The sequence below is a fragment of the Giraffa tippelskirchi genome, chromosome X, assembly GCF_054371585.1.
Source record: "Giraffa tippelskirchi isolate mGirTip1 chromosome X, T2T-mGirTip1v1.2.pri, whole genome shotgun sequence".
Lineage (NCBI taxonomy): Eukaryota > Metazoa > Chordata > Mammalia > Artiodactyla > Giraffidae > Giraffa > Giraffa tippelskirchi.
Genome location: NC_137289.1, coordinates 17,338,101 through 17,357,876, shown reverse-complemented (window position 1 = coordinate 17,357,876; position 19,776 = coordinate 17,338,101). Strand labels below are relative to the sequence as shown.

Sequence of the window (19,776 nt, the reverse complement as noted above, 5' to 3'; positions counted from 1 at the left end):
AGGCCTGCTATAACAAAACATGATGCAGTAGGTGGTTTAAATGACAGACTTTTCTTTTTCTTTTTCTTTTTAACTGAGATATAGTTAATTTATGATACTGTGCCAGTTTCACACATACAGCAAAGCGATTAAATTATGTATATATTATTTTACAGACATTTAGTTCTGGAGGTTGGAAGTCTAAGATCAAGGTGCTGGCAAGGTCGGTTTCTGGTGAGTCCTCTGTCCTTGGCTTCCCACTGTGTCCTCACACATGGCCTTTTCTGTGTGTGTGTGCACACAGAGAGATCTCTAGTGTCTCTTCCTCTTCTCAATAACGACACTAGTCCTATCAGATTAGGGCTCAACCCTATGACCTCATTTAGCCTTAAGTACCTTCCTAAAGTCTTCCCTGGTGGCTCAGATGGTAAAGAATCCGCCTGCAATGCAGGAGACCCAGGTTCAATCCTTGGCTCAGGAAGATCCCCTGGAGAAGGGAATGGCAACCCACTCCAGTATTGTTGCCTGGAGAATTCCCTGGACAGAGGAGCCTGGTGGACTACAGTCCATGGGGTCACAAAGAGTCAGACGTGACTGAACGACTAACACTCTGCACTTTCTCTACCTTCTCAAATTTCCTATCTCCAAATACAGTCACATTAGTGGGTTAGAGCTTCAACATGAATCTTGCAGGGACGCAGTTCATCCCATACCAATAGGTAAAATGTAAATCAAAAAGCTGAGTGGAGCAGATGGAAATGTTGAGCCAACTGAAATAATAAATGCAGCTTAATGATCACATCATCTCAGGTAACTTTGCTGGGTTAAGAAAGAGGAGCAGGAGTACTAAAACAAATATGTTTTATCTTTTACAGTTGAATTCTATATTTCAAGACAGTGAATTTGTTCTTGCTAATCTGGCTGTTCAAATTAAAAGCAGGTATGTGAATGTCATCTGCCGTGGATCTGTTCCTATCTGGAAGGTATATCCTTGGTTTTTGTTTGAGACTGCTGCATTTTGAGTTGCATGTTCCCTTCTGACTGTAGGTTCTCTTCGGATTGATAAAGAGGTTTGTATTATTACTGTAAGGTATAAAGTCAATGAGAGAACAAGGCAGAAAAAGTAAATAGGGGAAGTGGTGGAATTGGACTCAGTTACCCCTAAAACCCCTTTTAGCTTTAAAATGCTATGACTCTATGACTTAGGGAAAAAAATCATGTCTTAAAGGGATGAAAGGTTAGGGATGGCCATTGTATGAGGATTGATAAGGCCTTTTATTTTTGGATAATGCACTTTCAGGAATTAGAAATTCTAAGGGAACTTGCAATGTTTAAAGTGAGGAATGCTAGCTAGTTCCAGACTTGCCTGGGGCACAGATTTGGAGAGGTTATTGCAGTGAAATTGGCAGGTGCTGAGTACTATTCAGAAGACCATGACAAAGTTAACCGGTCATCTGAGAAATATTTTCTTTGCTCTTGCCCCGCACATATACTAGTCCTCTGTTAAAGGAAAATCCCAAAGAATCCCTTTGAAACATAAGCATGGTTCTGGTATACCATGGTTAGCTGATTTTTTAAAAAACAGTGAGTGTGACTGCCTGTCTTCCATACACTGGGATTTTGGTTTCTTTTGCATGTTCAAACATAAATGGGTTCAAGAAAGTTCACAGAAAGTAATGGAAGTAAATCCATGATAGGTTATTAAAAGAAAATTGGAAATGTCTAAAGTATACACCATTCTTTCAAAGAACTATGTCCATGATTTTTCTTTATTATGGAGGTAATATGTGGTCAATGTAAAAACTTAGAGCTTTACAGAAATGTATGGCATGGACAGCAAAAATCTCCAGAAAGCTGCCTTTCCCCACCTACTTTAAGAACTCTGGTTAATGGCTTATTTTATATATTTCTCTAGATTTGTTGTCATGGGTTTACTAAGAGAATGGGATCACATTCTACATACTGTTGTAAAACTTTCTTTTCTTGCCTTAGAATACATCATGTATATCCTTTCTAGAGAATACTTACAGATGTAGCTTATTCGTTGTAATGACTGCATAGAATTCTTTTGTATGGGTGTGCTGTGGTGTATTTATCCAGTTACCTCATGATGGACATTTGATTTTCTTCACCTTTGTATACATATTTTTATAAACCCCTGCTGATACTATTACGGAATAGATTCCCAGAAGTGGGATCGCTGAGTCAAAGGTTTACCACCATTTTGGTATGCAAATAATGACCCAGCTCTTTTAAAGTGTCTCCTTAGAGCCTTAGTATTATCCGAATTTCAAGCAGGGGGATTCTACCATTCTACCTCACAGTTGTCTTTCTCCTGAACTTGTTCTCTCATGTATTTGGTACTGTGGTTTATTTTCCTATAATTTCCTGGTGATTTTGGTACAGAGACATTACTGAGGAAGAAATAACCATAGACCAAACATTTGTAAGTATTTTATCAAAACAAACCTACATGTAACCCACCTTATACCTGATTATATATAGGTAAATAGCTCTTCCATTCAAGTGCATATTATCAGGCAAGGTACAGCTGTAATAATTGAGGGTCAAATTACATTACTTTCTTTGGGATCTGCACAAGAACCCACTAAGAAAACCAACCTCTGCTTTTCTGAAATGTCTATGTGGTAATTTTTTGAGGCACATTTTGGGGTCTGTGGGAGTATGGAATGATTGGTTGTAGGCATCTGGCAAAGAAACCTGTTTTTTCCAAGAGTGACACAATTATTTGCAAAATGGGCATTCATGTAATAAATCCATTCTCGTGTAGAATTCAAGTCAATGGGACAAAACTCTCTCCCATTATTTGTTCCAGTGCCTTAAAGCTTTACAATGTTAGATTCTAAAAGAATTAGTATGCACCAAGGTTTTAAGGTATTTAAATCTGAGATAAATATTTTGACTACACAAAATATAGTCAAGCCTACAGTGCATTCCAAATTATCTGCCATCACTTAAAATACTTTCTGTAAATACCTGAGTCAGAATGTAAAAATTGAAAACCATATACATAATGTAACATAACTAAAATTCTTCTCAAATAATAGGTGTAAAAGCCTTTTGGTGGTAATGTGGCCCCCAGAGTCAGGCTGCCTGAATTAGAATCCCTGCTTTTCCACTTCCTGATTATGAGACCTTGGGCAACTTAATTAAACTCCCTGTGCCTCAGTTTCCTCATCTGTAAAATGAGGATAATAATATGACCATTCCTCACAGGGATGTTGGAAAGATGGAATGGAATAACCCACACAGAGTGCTTAGCACAAGATGTAGAGCATGAAATCCTGGTAGTGCTTAATTTGTCATCGCCATGTTTGCATCCAGAGCCTGAAGGCTTTGATTCTACTGCCAGTTCTGTGACCCGTCAGCTGTGGGATACTGGGCAGATCATTTAAGTTCTCTGAGACTAGAAAATGGGGTGACACATCTCTGCATTATCCACCCTACAGTGTTGGTGTCAGGACTAAATGCATTGGTGTTTTGCAGGTGATTTGTAGATGGCAATGGGTTACATAGATATAAAGTATAATTATGATTGTAGTTGTTAATAGACCTGTAGTCAATTGTGACATTTGTTTAAAGGTTTCAGTGACTATGTACTTTTCCTTTGCATTATTTGAAACAGAGAGAAGGGCAAGGACTGGCTACAATTTCCCACGTACCATACAGGTAGGAGCTGAGTTTATTCAGAGCTGGTACATTTACTTTTAATTTTCTTTCCATTTAATTCTGTATGTGTAGCCTGTTGGTCAGAGTTGTCAGAGGGAGATCAAAATACCTGGTGGTTATTTTGCAAATGTTGTCATTGGGCTCTTGCCTTCAAGAAATAAGTTGCTTCAGCTGGTCACGGCACAGCCTAGCAGCCTGCCTGCTGCCTCTTTGTAGTGAAGAGAAAATGGGGTCCAATGTGGCCATAATTTGGGGATAGGGCAATAAAGTGTTGTCATCAAAAAACTCCATGAAATACTGAGCAGGGAAATTGCAAAACAACCTGGAAAGCAGCCTCGGTCCTGTTCAGGCTTGTGGTCCAGGTCCTCCTGGAACACTGGCTATTATTGTTGTCCTGCTTGATGCAATCCAAGAAGGACATATAGACCTAGAGGGGTGGGATGGGGGTGGGTGGGAGGGAGATTCAAGAAGGAAGAGGTGTATGTATACATATAGCTAATTCACCTTGTTGTACAGCAGAAACTAACACAACATTGTAAAGCAATTATACTCCAATAAAAAAAAAAAGAAGGACATATAGCTACAGAAGGCTCATGGGAAGGTCATTAAAATATTCAGAGTGTGAAGGGTAGACGGTCTTTTCTACTCTTGCAACAAGAAGAGAGGTTTAAAAAGAAAAGTCCTCTTCAAACTGAGATGAAAGCTGAGAAGAGATTAGCTACCAGTGGAATGGGTAGTACGAACAAGGACTTCACTAAATATGGATCAGCGGTAGGGATGGGGCAAGCGTGGCTTCGATTGGACATAGAGAGAAATTCTGAGTAAACACAGGCACATCTGACTTTTAAGAGCTGATAGGAAATATAAGAAAGTATTCCTTCAAAAGATGGACCTACAAATGGAAATGGAGAAAAAGCATAGGTAAACTTGTGAGTCTGAAATGTGCTTTGTAATGGAAAATAGAGATACTGAGAATGTCTGAGGACCTCGCTATAGAGCTTGAAGTTAAGGACAGCCCTGTTCTTTCACATCATATTTTTAATGGACAGAACATTCCAAAATAAGATATTAGGTCTTTGTGACCTTGGTTAAGGCTCAGTTTCTTCATCTGCAGAATGGGGATAATAGTAGCACTACTTCATAAGGTTCTTGTGATAACACGAATTAAAACATGAACAAGAGCTCTACAAATGCTGGCTACTACTATTATCATCATTATTATTTTATTATAGAAATAGACCTTCTGCAGAACAGTTTTCTAGACTAATTGAGCATGTGCCTATTTGCCTTATTATTGAGGTAATGATGGATAAATTAGAGACCAGAAGAGTAAAAGGTTTTCTCTGAATGCTCCATCTTCTCTATTAATTATCACAAACCTCTAGAAATTGCATAGCTAGTCAATTTCAACATGCAAATGTTGCTGACTGTTCTTTTAAAAATGGGTTTTGAGTTGTTTGTTTTGGATACAAGAAAATTTATCAGATGACTTCAATGTGCTATCCTCCATCATTTCTGAAGATTTGCCACATAATAGCTGTAAAATGCTTGATATTTATGGACTACTAATTAAGTCATCTGCACAGAGTTTCAGCACCGCAGGCCAAGTTGCACTCTGTGGCCATAACTGCAACATCTTTCTCTTTTGCTCTGCTTTTTAGCTGTCTTTGTCAGGTCATCATAAAGGCCACCTCTTCCTTAGCACCCACCAAATTGATTAGCAGGATCAAAGGTAAAATACATGGCAACCTCACGCACGGAAACGTCACACAAAATCAATTGATATTATCAGTAAAGTCTGGACATGCTGCAGTGAGAAAACTAGGTAATTTGGGGGAGTGTTTTCATATGAATTAATTTCCTTTTCTATAAAGTTCCAAATGCATACATTGCAAGAAACCCTGCCTTCAGAGGGGGAGAAAACTGTCTTTAAGTTCGTTTCCACATCCTTGGTACTCATTGTGCCCTGACAGGCTTTTTACCTGGAAGAGCTTGTAAAAAAACCAGAGTACCAGAGGAGTTACCAGAGACCATCAACCTGCTCTGGATATTAGCAGCAGCCAGTTCATCAGTGGAGTGGGAGCACTTTTTTCTCTTGCTTAAATACTCAAGAGAAGGAGAGGAAGGTGTCTTATGTCCTTAGAGAGGAGACTGGGATGGCTGGGCAAGGCTTGCTGACCAGCTTCTCTGGCCACCCTGATTTCTGGAATCAGAATCACAAACCAAGTGGGTAGTCAGTAAAAACTGGGACTTTCTCACAAAAACTTAGCTCAGGACACATCTCCCTTTATGTGACAACACTTGGCAGCAAAACTTTGCTTTTAGCATCAACATCAGAACAGAGCACCCTGATCTATACTACTGATGATGAATACACTGAATTTATTAAAACCAAGTCCAGCCCAGAGTCCATTAAGAAACAGAAGTCAGCCTTTAGTGTCTGGTCACTGCACCCCAAACTATTAACAACTGCCCTCAAAAGGAGGGCAGTCGCCAGGTGGGGACTTTCGATTTTTACTCTACATCTCTTTGTGTGGCTTGACTTGTTTCAATGCGTATGTACCATTTTAATGAAACCAAAGCAGAAAAACTGTCCTGTCAAGTGGTAGTTTTAAAGCAAAGGACCAAATGTGAGATTGGAGTGGGAGCCTTATTTTTAAAAAAAAAGACTCAATTTAATGTTATTTTCAACCTCCTTTAAATTGCCTGGTGGAAAAATTTCCCCTTTTATTTGCTGATGTTTATGTGCAGGGTAATAATGATGGGTGGTAATGGATGTTGACGAAACTTTGAAGTGCCTTTTGCCCTTTCAAATGTGCATTCATTTTCTCTGTAGAGCCCGAAAAGTGCAAAGCTGAAGAAACAGCCTCTAAATACAAAGGAACATATAAGTGGCTCTTAACCAACCCTACAGAGATAGCCCAAACTAGATGCATAAAAAATGAAGATGGAAGTGCTACTAGACTCTTGTATGCACCAGCCAAGTTCTAATTGCTAGTTGGGTACACAAAGATCTGCTTAATTGGGAGCATGTTTCCAAGTCATTTGTCTGAGCACACCTCCTCCCTCCCCCTCTAGTGCCCATCTTCCTTTCTTTCACCTTTTGGGTCTACTTAAACATACACATGGCACATAATATCATCCCAGAAAAAGTTTCAAGAAGACAAAAGAGAAAAAAAGAAACCACTCATGATCCTACCACCTGAACACAGCTGCTTTTAGGTGGTCATATTTTTTTCCATGTAGCCTTTTATGCGTTTTAAATTTAGTGTAGTGGTATTCACCCTTCTTATATCAGTAATGTCATTTAACCTTTCACTCAGTGGTTTATCAAACATTTTCCATGCTTTACATTCATTGTCTTAATGACCTTTTCAAAAACCTGCCTCAAAAGCTACCTAGTTGATGGGCCATAATAATTTACTAAATCACTCTACTATTCTTGACTTTAACATTTTCCTTTTTTCATCAGCCCCTCTTTTCTTGCTCTTTGCTACCAGTTTATGTCATTAACTTAAGTGGGCAGACCGGAGGGACAGGAGGTTTTGACAAAAATGTAAAAGCTGTCTTTTGGAAGGTGACAGACTGAGTCCTACCACTTCTTCCCTACGTCTAGTCACTTAGTGAGTCGTGCAGCTTTTATGGTCACAAACAGAGCTCACATCTGCCCTTTCCTTTCTGACCCCACTGCCACTCCCTGGGTGCCTGCAATTAGAGCAGTCTCCTGACCTTCTAACTGCCCACTACCTCCCCCCGCCCCAGCTCTACTTCACACTGCTGCCAGCATAATTTTCCTGAAGTATGGCTACCAACATGCCGATTTCCCACTCCAGTTCTATATTGCTTTAAGGATTAAGTCCAAAACCCTAAACAAAGTACTTAAGCCCCTCAGGCCCCTTCCCTTACCCCCACAAAGGACCGTTGCCCTTCTGGACTTGCATCACTTTCTCTGCTTGTGCTCTTTGCTCTCTTTGGTTGCGGGGAGGGGGCACTTTCTCCATCTCTGTTCTTTTAGTGCCCAGCTCAGCTCAAAAGTTACAAATAAGTTCTCCTTGCTTGGTGTTTCAATAGATTCAGTTTCATTTCTACAGTTTTTCCATTTCATATTTTGCCTAATAAATGTAGTTACATTTACAATCTCAAAGCTCCAAGTTGCAAGCTCCTCAAGGAGCTGTCTTGTTTGTCTGTAGTACCTACTACCAGTCCTAGAACACAGAAGACTCCCAAAAAATGGGTTAGTTGATTTGCAATGAACTGGCTTGAATTGGATCAGGCATAGTGGAGGGTGGATGATGAGGCCAATGAACCACAGCGGGGGCTATACTAACTGCCTTGAGTGATTGAATATGCTGAAATAAAGACCACAATTTTAAGAGGAATTTTCTCTTAAATGAGGGCAAGAGGCAAAAGTGAGGGTAGGAGTCATGTCCAGAGGGGCAAAAATCTCTGCCTTGACTCTTGGCCTAGTGGATGTGGCCCTGCCCCATTTTGGGCTCTCTTGCCTGTCTATGCTTCCTGCATGGGAACCCTAGATTCACTTGCTCCTCAAGAGCAAAGTTTTCTTCACTGTACAAACACTGGGTTCCTACCTTTGCCATCTCAGCTAGGAAGTTGGCAGTAGGCTAAGGGGAGGCATGCCAAAGACATACCATGTTCCTTCACCATTCACTTTCAAACTATTCTGACCTCATCTTCCAACAATGAAGATTCTGTTCATCTCTCCTCTCTTTTTCAGCTCAATCAGTATCAACACTGGCAAATCTCACTGGGAAAAGCCAAAGTTTAAACAATGCAAATTGCTTCAAGCACTTCCTAATAAGATTGTGGATCTTGCTAATATTACAATAAGTGACGGTAAGACTATTCTGCGCACATTAGAGAAATAATAGATCCTCAGTTAGTTTGTCTAGTTGACCTGAGATCAGAGAGAGTACAGGCAAACCTCCCATAGGAAAATCTACCTGACAACAATCCAATTTCAGAAATGAGGTAGTTACAGGTGGTGAAAGTGGGAGTGGAGCATGAGAAGTCAGAACTGTCAGTGATTTTTTTTCATAATATTTTCTGTTTTATAATGTTTGGTTAGTTATTATTTTTGTTTTATTTTAATTTTTAAGAGTTTTATAGATAATACTTCATGTAGTTCAATATTAAAAAAATAAAAAAGGGTATGTTGTGAAACCTCTCCCTCCCACAGCTGACCCCAGCTGTTTAGTTAGTATCCATGGAGATATCTATGCATATATAAGGAAGTGTGCATGTGTATGTATACTCTTCCTCCCTTTTTGTACACATAGTGGAGAGTGATATACACACTGTTCTGTACCTTGCTTCTTTCTCTTAAAATTATACCGTAGAAATTATCATATTAATGTATGAAGAGATTCCTTATTTTTTTTCACTGTGTTGTATTAACACAGGTATGCCCCAATTGATTTCTTTAAACTGTTGACCTATGGATGTCCATATGGATGGACATTTAACTTGATAATTACACCTTGTTTTTTAAAAAACTGCTGTGATGGATATTGTGCATGTGTCATTTTGTGCAAGTATGGTATACTCGAAGCATAAATTCCCCAAAGTAGAATTGCTGGGTCAATCATACTTTTTTTTTAAGATAAATTATTTTTATTTGCTATGCCAAAATTTTTTGAATTGATAATGCTGTACGTTACATTAGCATTTCTTTTTTCTTACTTGCTTTATTTCTTCTGGCATTTTTGAATACTGGAGTGGGTAGCCTATCCCTTCTTCAGCGGATCTTCCTGACCCAGGAATTGGACCGGGGTCTCCGGCATTACAGGTGGATTCTTTACCAGTTGAGCTATCAGGGAAGCTTTAAAATTGAAGTATAGTTAATTTGGGCTTACATGGTGGCTCAGTGATGAAGAAGCTGCCTGCTATGCAGAAGCTGTGGGAGATGTGGGTTCGATCCCTGGGTTGGGAAGATCCCCTGTAGGAGGGCATGGCAATCCACTCCAGTATTCTTGCCTGGAGAATCCCATGGACAGAGGAGCCTGGCGGGCTATACTCCATGGGGTCACAGAGTTGGACATGTCTGAAGCGACTTAACATGCATGCATACACAGTTAATTTACAATGTGTTAGTTTCAAATGTACAGCAAAGTGATTCAGTTATACATGTGCATATATATAAATTTTCAGATTCTTTTCCATTATACATTATTACAAAATATTGAGTATAGCTCCTTGTGCTATACAGTGGGAACTTGTTGTTTATCTATTTTGCATATAGTAGTGTGTTAATCCCAAACTCCTGACTTATCCCTCCCTGCTTCCCCTTTGGCAACCATAAATTTGTTTTGTCTCTGAGTCTGTTTCTGCTTTGTAAATAAGTTCATTTCTCTCATATTTTAGATTCCACATATGAGTGACATCATATGATATTTGTCTTTGTCTGACCTACTTAGCTTAGTATGATAACTTGTAGGCCCACCCATGCTGCTGCTAATGGCACTATTTTGTTCTGTTTTATGGCTGAGTAATATTCCGCATATATATATCACATCTTCTTTATCCATTCATCTGTCAATGGATATTTACATTGCTTTCATGTATTGGTTATTGTAAATAGTGCTATGAACATTGGGGTGCATGTATCTTTTCAAATCAATCATACTTTTCATGGTATCAAAATGCTCTCTGTAATAGTTGCACCAACTTATACTCCCTCGTGCAAGGTGTGAAAGTGCCTGTTTCTGAACATCTTCAAATCAATACAGCATGTTATCAGATTTTTGGATGTTTGTGATTTGATAAGTTAATCTCAATGTAGTTAAACATTAAAAAATTTTATTGACATAAAATTCAGCCATGTAATGTGTACAGTTCAGTGCTTTTTAGTGTAGTCACTAGATTGTGCAACCATCACCACTGATTCTAGAACATTCTAATCACTCCTAAATGAAACACCATATATGTTAGCAATCACTCTCCATTCCCTCTTTCCCCTGGCCCAATCTACTTTCTTTCTTCTTTTAATTTAATTTTATTGTTGTAAGAGCACTTTACATGAGACCTACTTTCTTGACAATTTTAAAATGTACAATGCATTACTATTGATGGTCGACACAATGCTTTATAGCAGATATCTATGATCATCTTGCTTAACTGAAAGTTTATGCCTGTTAATTAGTAACTCCCCACTTCCCTCTCCTCTAACCCTTAGTAATAACCATTTTACTCTGTGCTTCTGTGAGTTTGACTATTTTAGATTCCACATATAAGTGAGATCATGCATATTGATCTTTCTGAATCTGGCTTATTTCACTTAGCATTATACCCTTCTGTTTCATCCATGTTGCTGCAGATGGCAGGATTTCCTTCTTTTTTAAGGCTGAATAATATTTCATTTTGTATGTATGTATACATATATACGTATAATAAAATTTTATTTATTCAATTACCTCTCTACTGACTTGTAGGTTATTCTCATATGTTTGCTATTGTGAATAATGCTGCAATGAACAAGGAAGTGCAAATATTTCTTTAAGATAATAATTTTATATCCTTTGGATATATACTCACAAGTGGTATTGCTGGATCATATTGTAGTTCTATGTTTAATTTTTTATTATTTTCCACAGTGCCTGCAGCAGTTTACATTTACATAAACAGTGTATAAGGTACCCTTTTCTCCACACCCTTGCCAACACTTATTATCTATTGATTTCTAATAATCATCATCTCATTGTGGTTTTGATTTGCACTTCCTTGATGATTAGTGCTGTTGAGCACCTTTTCACACACCATTGGCCTTTTGCATGTCTTCTTTTGAGAAATGTCTGCTCAAGTTCTTACCCTATTTTTAAATTGGGTTCTGAGGGATTTCTTCTATGGAGTGGTCGGAGTTATTTGTATATTTTGGAAATTAACCCCTTATCAAATATATGATTTGCAAATATTCTCTCCCATTTTGTAGGCTGTCTTTTCACTCTGTTGATTATTTCCTTTGCTGTGAGAAGCTTTTAGTTTGATGTAGTCCAACTTGCTTACTTTTGGTTTTGTCATCTGTGCTTTTGGTGTCACATTAATGAATCATTGCCAAGATCAATATCATGAAGCTTCTATCTTATGTTTTCTTCTAAAAGTTTTAAAGTTTCAAGTCTTAAATCCACTTAGAGTTGATTTTTGTGTGCGGTATAAGATAAAGGTCCAATTTCATTCTTTTGTATGTGGATATCCAGTTTCCCATTTGTTGAAGAGACTCTCCTTGCCCATTGTATATTCTTGGCATCCTTGTTGAGCGTCACTGTATATTCTTGGCATCCTTGTTGAATGTCAGTTGATATGTGGATTTATTTCTGGGCTTTCTATTCTATTCCATTGATTTATATGACTGTCTTCATATGAACTTCATACTGTTTTGATTACTGTAGCTTTTTAATATATTTTTACATCGAGGAGTGCAATGCCTTTGGTAAACTTTCTCAAGGTCAGTTTGGATGTTAAGGGTTTTTTGTTGTTCCATATCAATTTTAGAATTGTTTACTCTATCTCTGTAAAAAATGCCATTGGTTAGACCAGTTTGGTGAGGTCTGTTTCCCCTGCAGTGTACATCCTTTGATGCTGCTCCTTAAGATGCAGCCTTGGAGATGCACACATTTTCCTTGAGCACTAGGAATGACTGTGGCTCTAGCTGAGTTCTCTCTATTTCTCTGATTTCCCCACTAAGCTTCTGGCTGGCCTGCCTCTGTTGGTATCACAGCCAGTTGTTAGCATCCTAGTTGATAGTTGATCGCTCTGTCATTTTTTTACAAAACCCTAGGGTATAAATTGCTCCATGGTTTGATCCAATTAAAGTCTGTGCCCTTGTTAGGAGAAGAGTATTACCAATCTTTGAGGCTTTCTCCTACCCTCCTCTGGGCAAACTATCTGTCTTATGGGGCAAGAGCTTGGGGATGGTGGTGGTGGTGAATATGCCCTTCACTAGGTACTTCACTAGGGTCTTCCCTATGGAACAGGAGCTGTGTGTGTGCACTTGGGCACAAGAGGGACTTATTGCTGACACTCAGCTGCTGCCACTGCCTAGTATGGATCTTCAACAGCCCAGAGTTGGAAAGGTGGGAACTGCAAAGGTTCACTTGCCATCAAATCCACTCAGAATAGTTCTTCCATCTCAGGGTCCTGGGGGAGATGGTAAGTGCCTCTCAGCTGCCTAGCCCAGTGGAACAATTCGTTTGCAAGGCAGATCTGTGGGGAATGGGTGCAGTTCCTAGCTCAGATGCCATGGCGCACCACTGCACTTGACAAATTTCTGTAGATTTTCTAAAATAAATGCTTGTCAGTCTGTTGTAAGATCTCCCATCAACCTCCAGAGACTTTGAATGATTATATTAGCTAACTTTGACCAGCACCAGAGATCTCTCTTGGTGAACATTTCCCTAAGCCTCTCCTTACTACACTATCCTGAAAGTCCTGCCTCCGCTTGTCAGTGTTTTTTAAATTATGCATAAAGTTTTCCACACAGAATTTCAGTTTATGCACATCTTATCATGCATTGCTCTACTGCATACAGTGGTTTCCTCCCATCATGAAGAGTTGGAAATTGAGATGTAGGCATTACAGTACCCTGCAAAAGGGCCAGGGAAGAACCTTGAGGCAGTGAACTTCTGAGTCTTGTCTTTTTGAGGAAGATGTAAATTCGAGATCCTTGCCAAGGAATACCTAGAGGAATTAGAAAAGCAAGCACATCTCTGATGGTTTCTCGATCTGAAATCATGAGTCAGGGCAAGAGAGAGTGTTGCAGCTTGAATTGAGTGGGCGGCAAGATAGAAAGGTCTGTGTTTCCTGCTGGCCTCCCTCCTTCTGAGTGACACATTTTTCTTAGACATGCTAATAGAATTTTCTCTGGAAGAAAAAGTTAACAAATAACCATAACAACAATAAAAGCATGGCATTGGATTGGGATTTTTAGAAAATTAACTGTCAGAAGTGACTTTATTTAAAAAAATCTGCAGAGAAACAGAAGAGTGAGAGAGTGACTATAATGTATATAACTGAAAAATAAACTATCAAATTTATTAGCTTTGGAGGAATCCTTTACCTTGTAAGGTAGAAGCTTAATGACAAATGAGTACAGTTAAGGAAAGAAATATGCATTCACATTGAAACAATTTTTCTTTAGCTTTCAATCTTGCTGACAAGTGTGAGATATCTTGATTGGAGAAAACTCATCAGTTCCCCACTTAAATTCTCAATTCACAAAACTCCTTAATATCACAGTTAGAAAAGCCACCCTTATTTCAAAGTTCTGTAGATTCTTCATTGCGCTGAATTTTTGTTACCTCTATGATGCTGAGACTGCATCACTCTCTGAAGTTGGCTAGAACTTTTCACAAAACTGTCTCCTGTCTGTGTTCATTCCACCATCAGGGTAGAAAAGTATGTGATTGACAGAGAAAGATGTAATTCTCAGGATGTCAGGGAGAAGGCCTACAAAGCACAGCTGCCCCAACCCCCAACACCATGGAGAAAAGGGACAAAGGCACAAATGCTGTAGTAGGAAATGATATTGAAGAACACTAGCTTTGGAATCAAGCAGGCTTGGATTAAAATCTGAGTTGAAATTTCTGTGTCTTAATTTCTTAATCTGTATAAAAGACGTAATATTAGTACCCACCACATAGGTTTAAGGTGATGATGAGATGAAAAAAAAGTATGTATATGGCCCTGCTATGGTATCTTGTCTCCAAAGTAGCCACCATTGATTCATTCCCTCCTTGTCAACTGAGAGTAGAATCAGAGCTATCTTGTGACTGCTTAGCCCAATAGAATTGGGCAGTAGTGACTACTGAGCCATTTATGGAACTAACTTTTAAGAAGACTAGAATCTTCTCCTTCCTTTCTATTGGTACGTTCTCATCCTCTCAGAACCCAGACTCCAAAAGCCCAAACAGTGGTGTGCTGGAAAATGTTTAATGGCAAGCTCTATGGGAAAAACAAGTAATAAATTTGTAGCATTTGCTGATTTCTTTGCTGTAATACTCCTCCCAAGGCTGAACACAAACTACAACATGTAGCACTGAACATAAAGTTGGTAAGAGATGCATGAATACAGTAGATGTAAACAATCACAAGAGCATAGATTATTAAAATGCAGTAAAATAATTAGGAAGTAATGAGTTCAGAATATCACTATTATCTGTAATATGCTTTATTTAATTGTAAGTTTATGTAATTTAACTTTTAATAATGGCTCACAAAATTCCTGAAAATGTAACAGTTGGTTCTCAATAGTTGATACAAGCTGGCTCCAGTACACCATAAACCAGATCCAGTGTACCACTGAGCCTAAGCCAGCGGGAGAGGTCATGTGTAGAGAAGAACCTCAACTGACTCAAGAGACAACAACCTCAACTGCCAGGCATGTGAGGGAGCCATCTTGGACTTCCAGTCCAGTCTAACCTTCAGATGACTCCCGTCCTAGCTGTCATCTGACTGCACCTACATGAGAGACTCCAAATGAGAAGGGCTCAGTTCAGTTGAGTTCAGTTCAGTCGCTCAGTCATGTCCGACTCTTTGCGACCCCATAAATTGCAGCACGCCAGGCCTCCCTGTCCATCACCAACTCCCAGAGTCTACCCAAATCCATGCCCATCGAGTTGGTGATGCCATCCAATCATCTCATCCTCTGTCGTCCCCTTCTTCTCCTGCCCCAAATCCTTCCCAGCATCAGGGTCTTTTCCAACGAGTCAACTCTTCGCATCAGGTGGCCAAAGTATTGGAGTTTCAGCTTCAGCATCAGTCCTTCCAATGAACACCCAGGGCTGATCTCCTTTAGGATGGACTAGTTGGATCTCCTTGCAGTGCAAGGGACTCTCAAGAGTCTTCTCCAACACCACAGTTCAAAAGCATCAATTCTTCGGCGCTCAGCTTTCTTCACCGTCCAAATCTCATGTTCATACATGACTACTGGAAAAACCATAGTCTTGACTGGATGGACCTTTGTTGGCAAAGTAATGTCTCTGCTGTCTAATATGCTATCTAGGTTGGTCATAACTTTCCTTCCAAGGAGTAAGCGTCTTTTAACTTCGTGGCTGCAAGCACCAACTGCAGTGATTTTGGAGCCCCCAAAAATAAACTCTGACACTGTTTGCACTGTTTCCCCATCTATTTCCCATGAAGTGATGGGACCAGATGCCATGATCTTAGTTTTCTGAATGTTGAGCTTTAAGCCAACTTTTTCACTCTCCTCTTTCACTTTCATCAAGAGGCTCTTTAGTTCTTCTTCACTTTCTGCCATAAGGGTGGTGTCATCTGCATATCTGAGGTTACTGATATTTCTCCCAGCAGTCTTGATTCCAGCTTGTGCTTCCTCCAGCCCAGCGTTTCTCATGATGTACTCTGCATAGAAGTTAAATAAGCAGGGTGACAATATACAGCCTTGATGTACTCCTTTTCCTATTTGGAACCAGTCTGTTGTTCCATGTCCAGTTCTAACTGTTGCTTCCTGACCTGCATACAGGTTTCTCAAGAAACAAGTCAGGTGGTCTGGTATTCCCATCTCTTTCAGAATTTCCCACAGCTAATTGTGATCCACACAGTCAAAGGCTTTGGCATAGTCAATAAAGCAGAAATAGATGTTTTTCTGGAACTCTCTTGCTTGTTCGATGATCCAGAGGATGTTGGCAATTTGATCTCTGGTTCCTCTGCCTTTTCTAAAACCAGCTTGAACATGTGGAATTTCACGGTTCATGTACTGCTGAAGCCTGGCTTGGAGAATTTTGAGCATTACTTTACTAGTGTGTGAGATGAGTGCAATTGTGCAGTAGTTCAAGCATTCTTTGGCATTGCCTTTCTTTGGGTTGGAATGAAAACTGACATTTTCCAGTCCTGTGGCCATGGCTGAGTTTTCCAAATTTGCTAGCATATTGAATGCAGCACTTTCACAGCATCATCTTTCAGGATTTGAAATAGCTCAACTGGAATTCCATCACCTCCACTAGCTTTGTTCATAGTGATGCTTCCTAAGACCCACTTGACTTCACATTCCAGGATGTCTGGCTCTAGGTGAGTGATCACACCATCGTGATTATCTGGGTCGTGAAGATCTTTTCTGTACAGTTCTTCTGTGTATTCTTGCCACCTCTTCTTAATATCTTCTGCTTCTGTTAGGTCCATACCATTTCTGTCCTTTATCGAGCCCATCTTTGCATGAAATGCTCCCTTGGTATCTCTAATTTTCTTGAAGAGATCTCTAGTCTTTCCCATTCTGTTGTTTTCCTCTATTTCTTTGCATTGATCTCTGAGGAAGGCTTTCTTATCTCTCCTTGCTATTCTTTGGAACTCTGCATTCAGATGGGAATATCTGTCCTTTTCTCCTTTGCTTTTCGCTTCTCTTCTTTTCCCAGCTATTTGTAAGGCCTTCTCAGACAGCCATTTTGATTTTTTGCATTTCTTTTCCATGGGGATGGTCTTAATCCCTGTCTCCTGTACAATGTCACGAACCTCCGTCCATAGTTCATCAGGCACACTATCAGATCTAGTCTCTTAAATCTATTTCTCACTTCCACTGTATAATCATAAGGGATTTGATTTAGGTCATACCTGAATGGTCTAGTGGATTTCCCTACTTTCTTCAATTTAAGTCTGAATTTGGCCACAAGGATTTCATGATCTGAGCCACAGTCAGCTCCCGGGCTTGTTCTTGCTGACTGTATAGAGCTTCTCCATCTTTGGCTGCAAAGAATATAATCCATCTGATTTTGGTGTTGACCATCTGGTGATGTCCATGTGTAGAGTCTTCCCTTGTGTTGTTGGAAGAGGATGTTTGCTATGACCAGTGCGTTCTCTTGGCAAAACTCTATTAGCCTTTGCCCTGCTTCATTCTGTACTCCAAGGCCAAATTTTCCTGTTACTCCAGGTGTTTCCTGACTTCCTACTTTTGCATTCCAGCCCCCTATAATGAAAATGACATCTTTTTTGGGTGTTAGTTCTAAAAGGTCTTGTAGGTCTTCATAGAACCTTTCAACTTCAGCTTCTTCAGCATTACTGGTCGGGGCATAGACTTGGATTACCATGATATTGAATGGTTTGCCTTGAAAACGAACAGAGATTCTGTCATTTTTGAGATTGCATCCAAGTACTGCATTTCGGACTCTTTTGTTGACCATGATGGCTACTCCATTTCTTCTAAGGGATTCCTGCCCACAGTAATAGATATAATGGTCATCTGAGTTAAATTCACCCGTTCCAGTCCGTCTTAGTTCGCTGATTCCTAGAATGTCGACGTTCCCTCTTGCCATCTCCTGTTTGACCACTTCCAATTTGCCTTGATTCATGGACCTAACATTCCAGCTTCCTATGCAATATTGCTGTTTACAGCATTGCACCTCGCTTCTAGCGTCAGTCACATCCACAGCTGGGTACTGTTTTTGCTTTGGCTCCATCCCATCATTCTTTCTGGAGTTATTTCTCCACTGATCGCCAGTAGAATATTGGGCACCTACCGACCTGGAGTTCATCTTTCAGTGTCCTATCTTTTTGCCTTTTCATACTGTTCATGGGGTTCTCAAGGCAAGAACACTGAAGTGGTTTGCCATTTCCTTCTCCAGTGGACCACATTCTGTCAGACCTCTCCACCATGACCCGTCCATCTTGGGTGGCCCCACACAGCATGGCTTAGTTTCATTGAGTTAGACAAGGCTGTGATCCATGTGATCAGATTGGCTAGTTTTCTGTGATTATAGTTGAGGTTTATCAATACAAAGAACAATGAGAGATAACAATAAATTGTTGTCTTACATCATTAAGTTTTGGGGTTGTTTGTTCTGCAGCAGTAGATAACTAGATCACTGGCTTATAGAAGTTGCTCAATGAATAACCTATGTTGTTGTTTTCATTGTTGTAATTACTGGCAGATTAATTTTAACTACTTCAAACAATGGAGGTTATTTATTCTACAGCTAATAAGAGAGTATTCCTTTTATTGCTTTTGCTTGGGAACTTAGAATTTTTACACAATGTGTGTAATCTGTCTTGAACTTTGCTTAAAAACCATACAACCGCCAATGAAAAGTCTGTAGTTACTTTCCACAATATATAATAGTCTCCCATTGGCCTACTGTTTACTTTCATTTGGCCACAGCAGGGAGTGCATGAAGTGAAGTCCCATCACTGAAACCCAAAGAATAATGACCCAAGGAGGCAGCTCCCATTTACAACAAAGCCTGAACAATTTAATAAGAGCAGTAGAAACACCTGTTAATGAGCATACTCTATTTTTCTGCCATTGTTGGACAGGTTGGGGTAATGGTTAAAGAGGGACAATTGAGAGGATCTCAGTTAAGATTATTTAATTTATGTTGATAAGAACAGACTAAAGAGAGAGAGACAGACAGAGATTAAAGCAAGAAATGAGAGGAAAATGGGAGAAAGAAAAAAATGGCCTTTGTGAGCTATGTTGGGGACAAAGTTGTGGGGCGCTTGGGGTAGGAGAGAGAGGTTTGGAGAGATGCTGCCAACTGTGGAGGATGGCAAAAAGAGAGAGAAACAGTGAGAGAAAGAGTTGGTCATTTGTAATGTAACTTGGGTTAAGTGTGTTATGAATGTAATCTCTCTCTGGAATTTTTCTCAACAGACTGTATTTTTCTTTTTAAAAAAAAATTCTCAAAAATTGAGCCCATCTCGATTGTTGGCTTTCACACTATTTTTCAATTATTTTCCATTATATTTTGGTTATTGGACTTGAATGTGAGTGTTTTAAGCTGGGAAGGCACCACAAGGGAGCCCAGCTTCATCTCTCTCTCTCTCTCTTTAGTTGCTAAGTCGTGTCCAACTCTTGCGACCCCATGGACTATAGCTTGCCAAGTTCCTCTGTCCATGGGATTCTCCAGACAAGAATACTGCTTCATATAGGTTATATCAAACTAAAGCCTAGTTTTGTATTTGTCTAATAAAGCTGTTTAACAGTGGGTGATGATCCCAACAAAAAACCACTTTTAAAAAGCATTTACGAGGCATGAGGACTTTTGAACACTGACTGGATATTTGATAATATTGAGTATTATTATAAACTTTTAAAAGATATGATACTGGTATTGTGGTTCTGACAAAGGTTTTTTATTTTATTATTATTTATTT

At 39.5% G+C, this 19,776-nt stretch overlaps 1 protein-coding gene across 1 annotated transcript in view; it reads left to right on the top strand.

Annotated features, from left to right (window-relative positions):
* ADGRG4 (adhesion G protein-coupled receptor G4) overlaps window positions 1-19,776 on the top strand; it is a 145,433-nt gene that overhangs the window by 78,841 nt on the left and 46,816 nt on the right. The window contains 6 exon segments of the mRNA XM_081564014.1: window positions 824-919; window positions 2,386-2,425; window positions 3,590-3,669; window positions 5,331-5,494; window positions 6,506-6,638; window positions 8,405-8,523. Of these exon segments, the coding sequence (XP_081420140.1) occupies window positions 824-919; window positions 2,386-2,425; window positions 3,590-3,669; window positions 5,331-5,494; window positions 6,506-6,638; window positions 8,405-8,523 (632 nt within the window).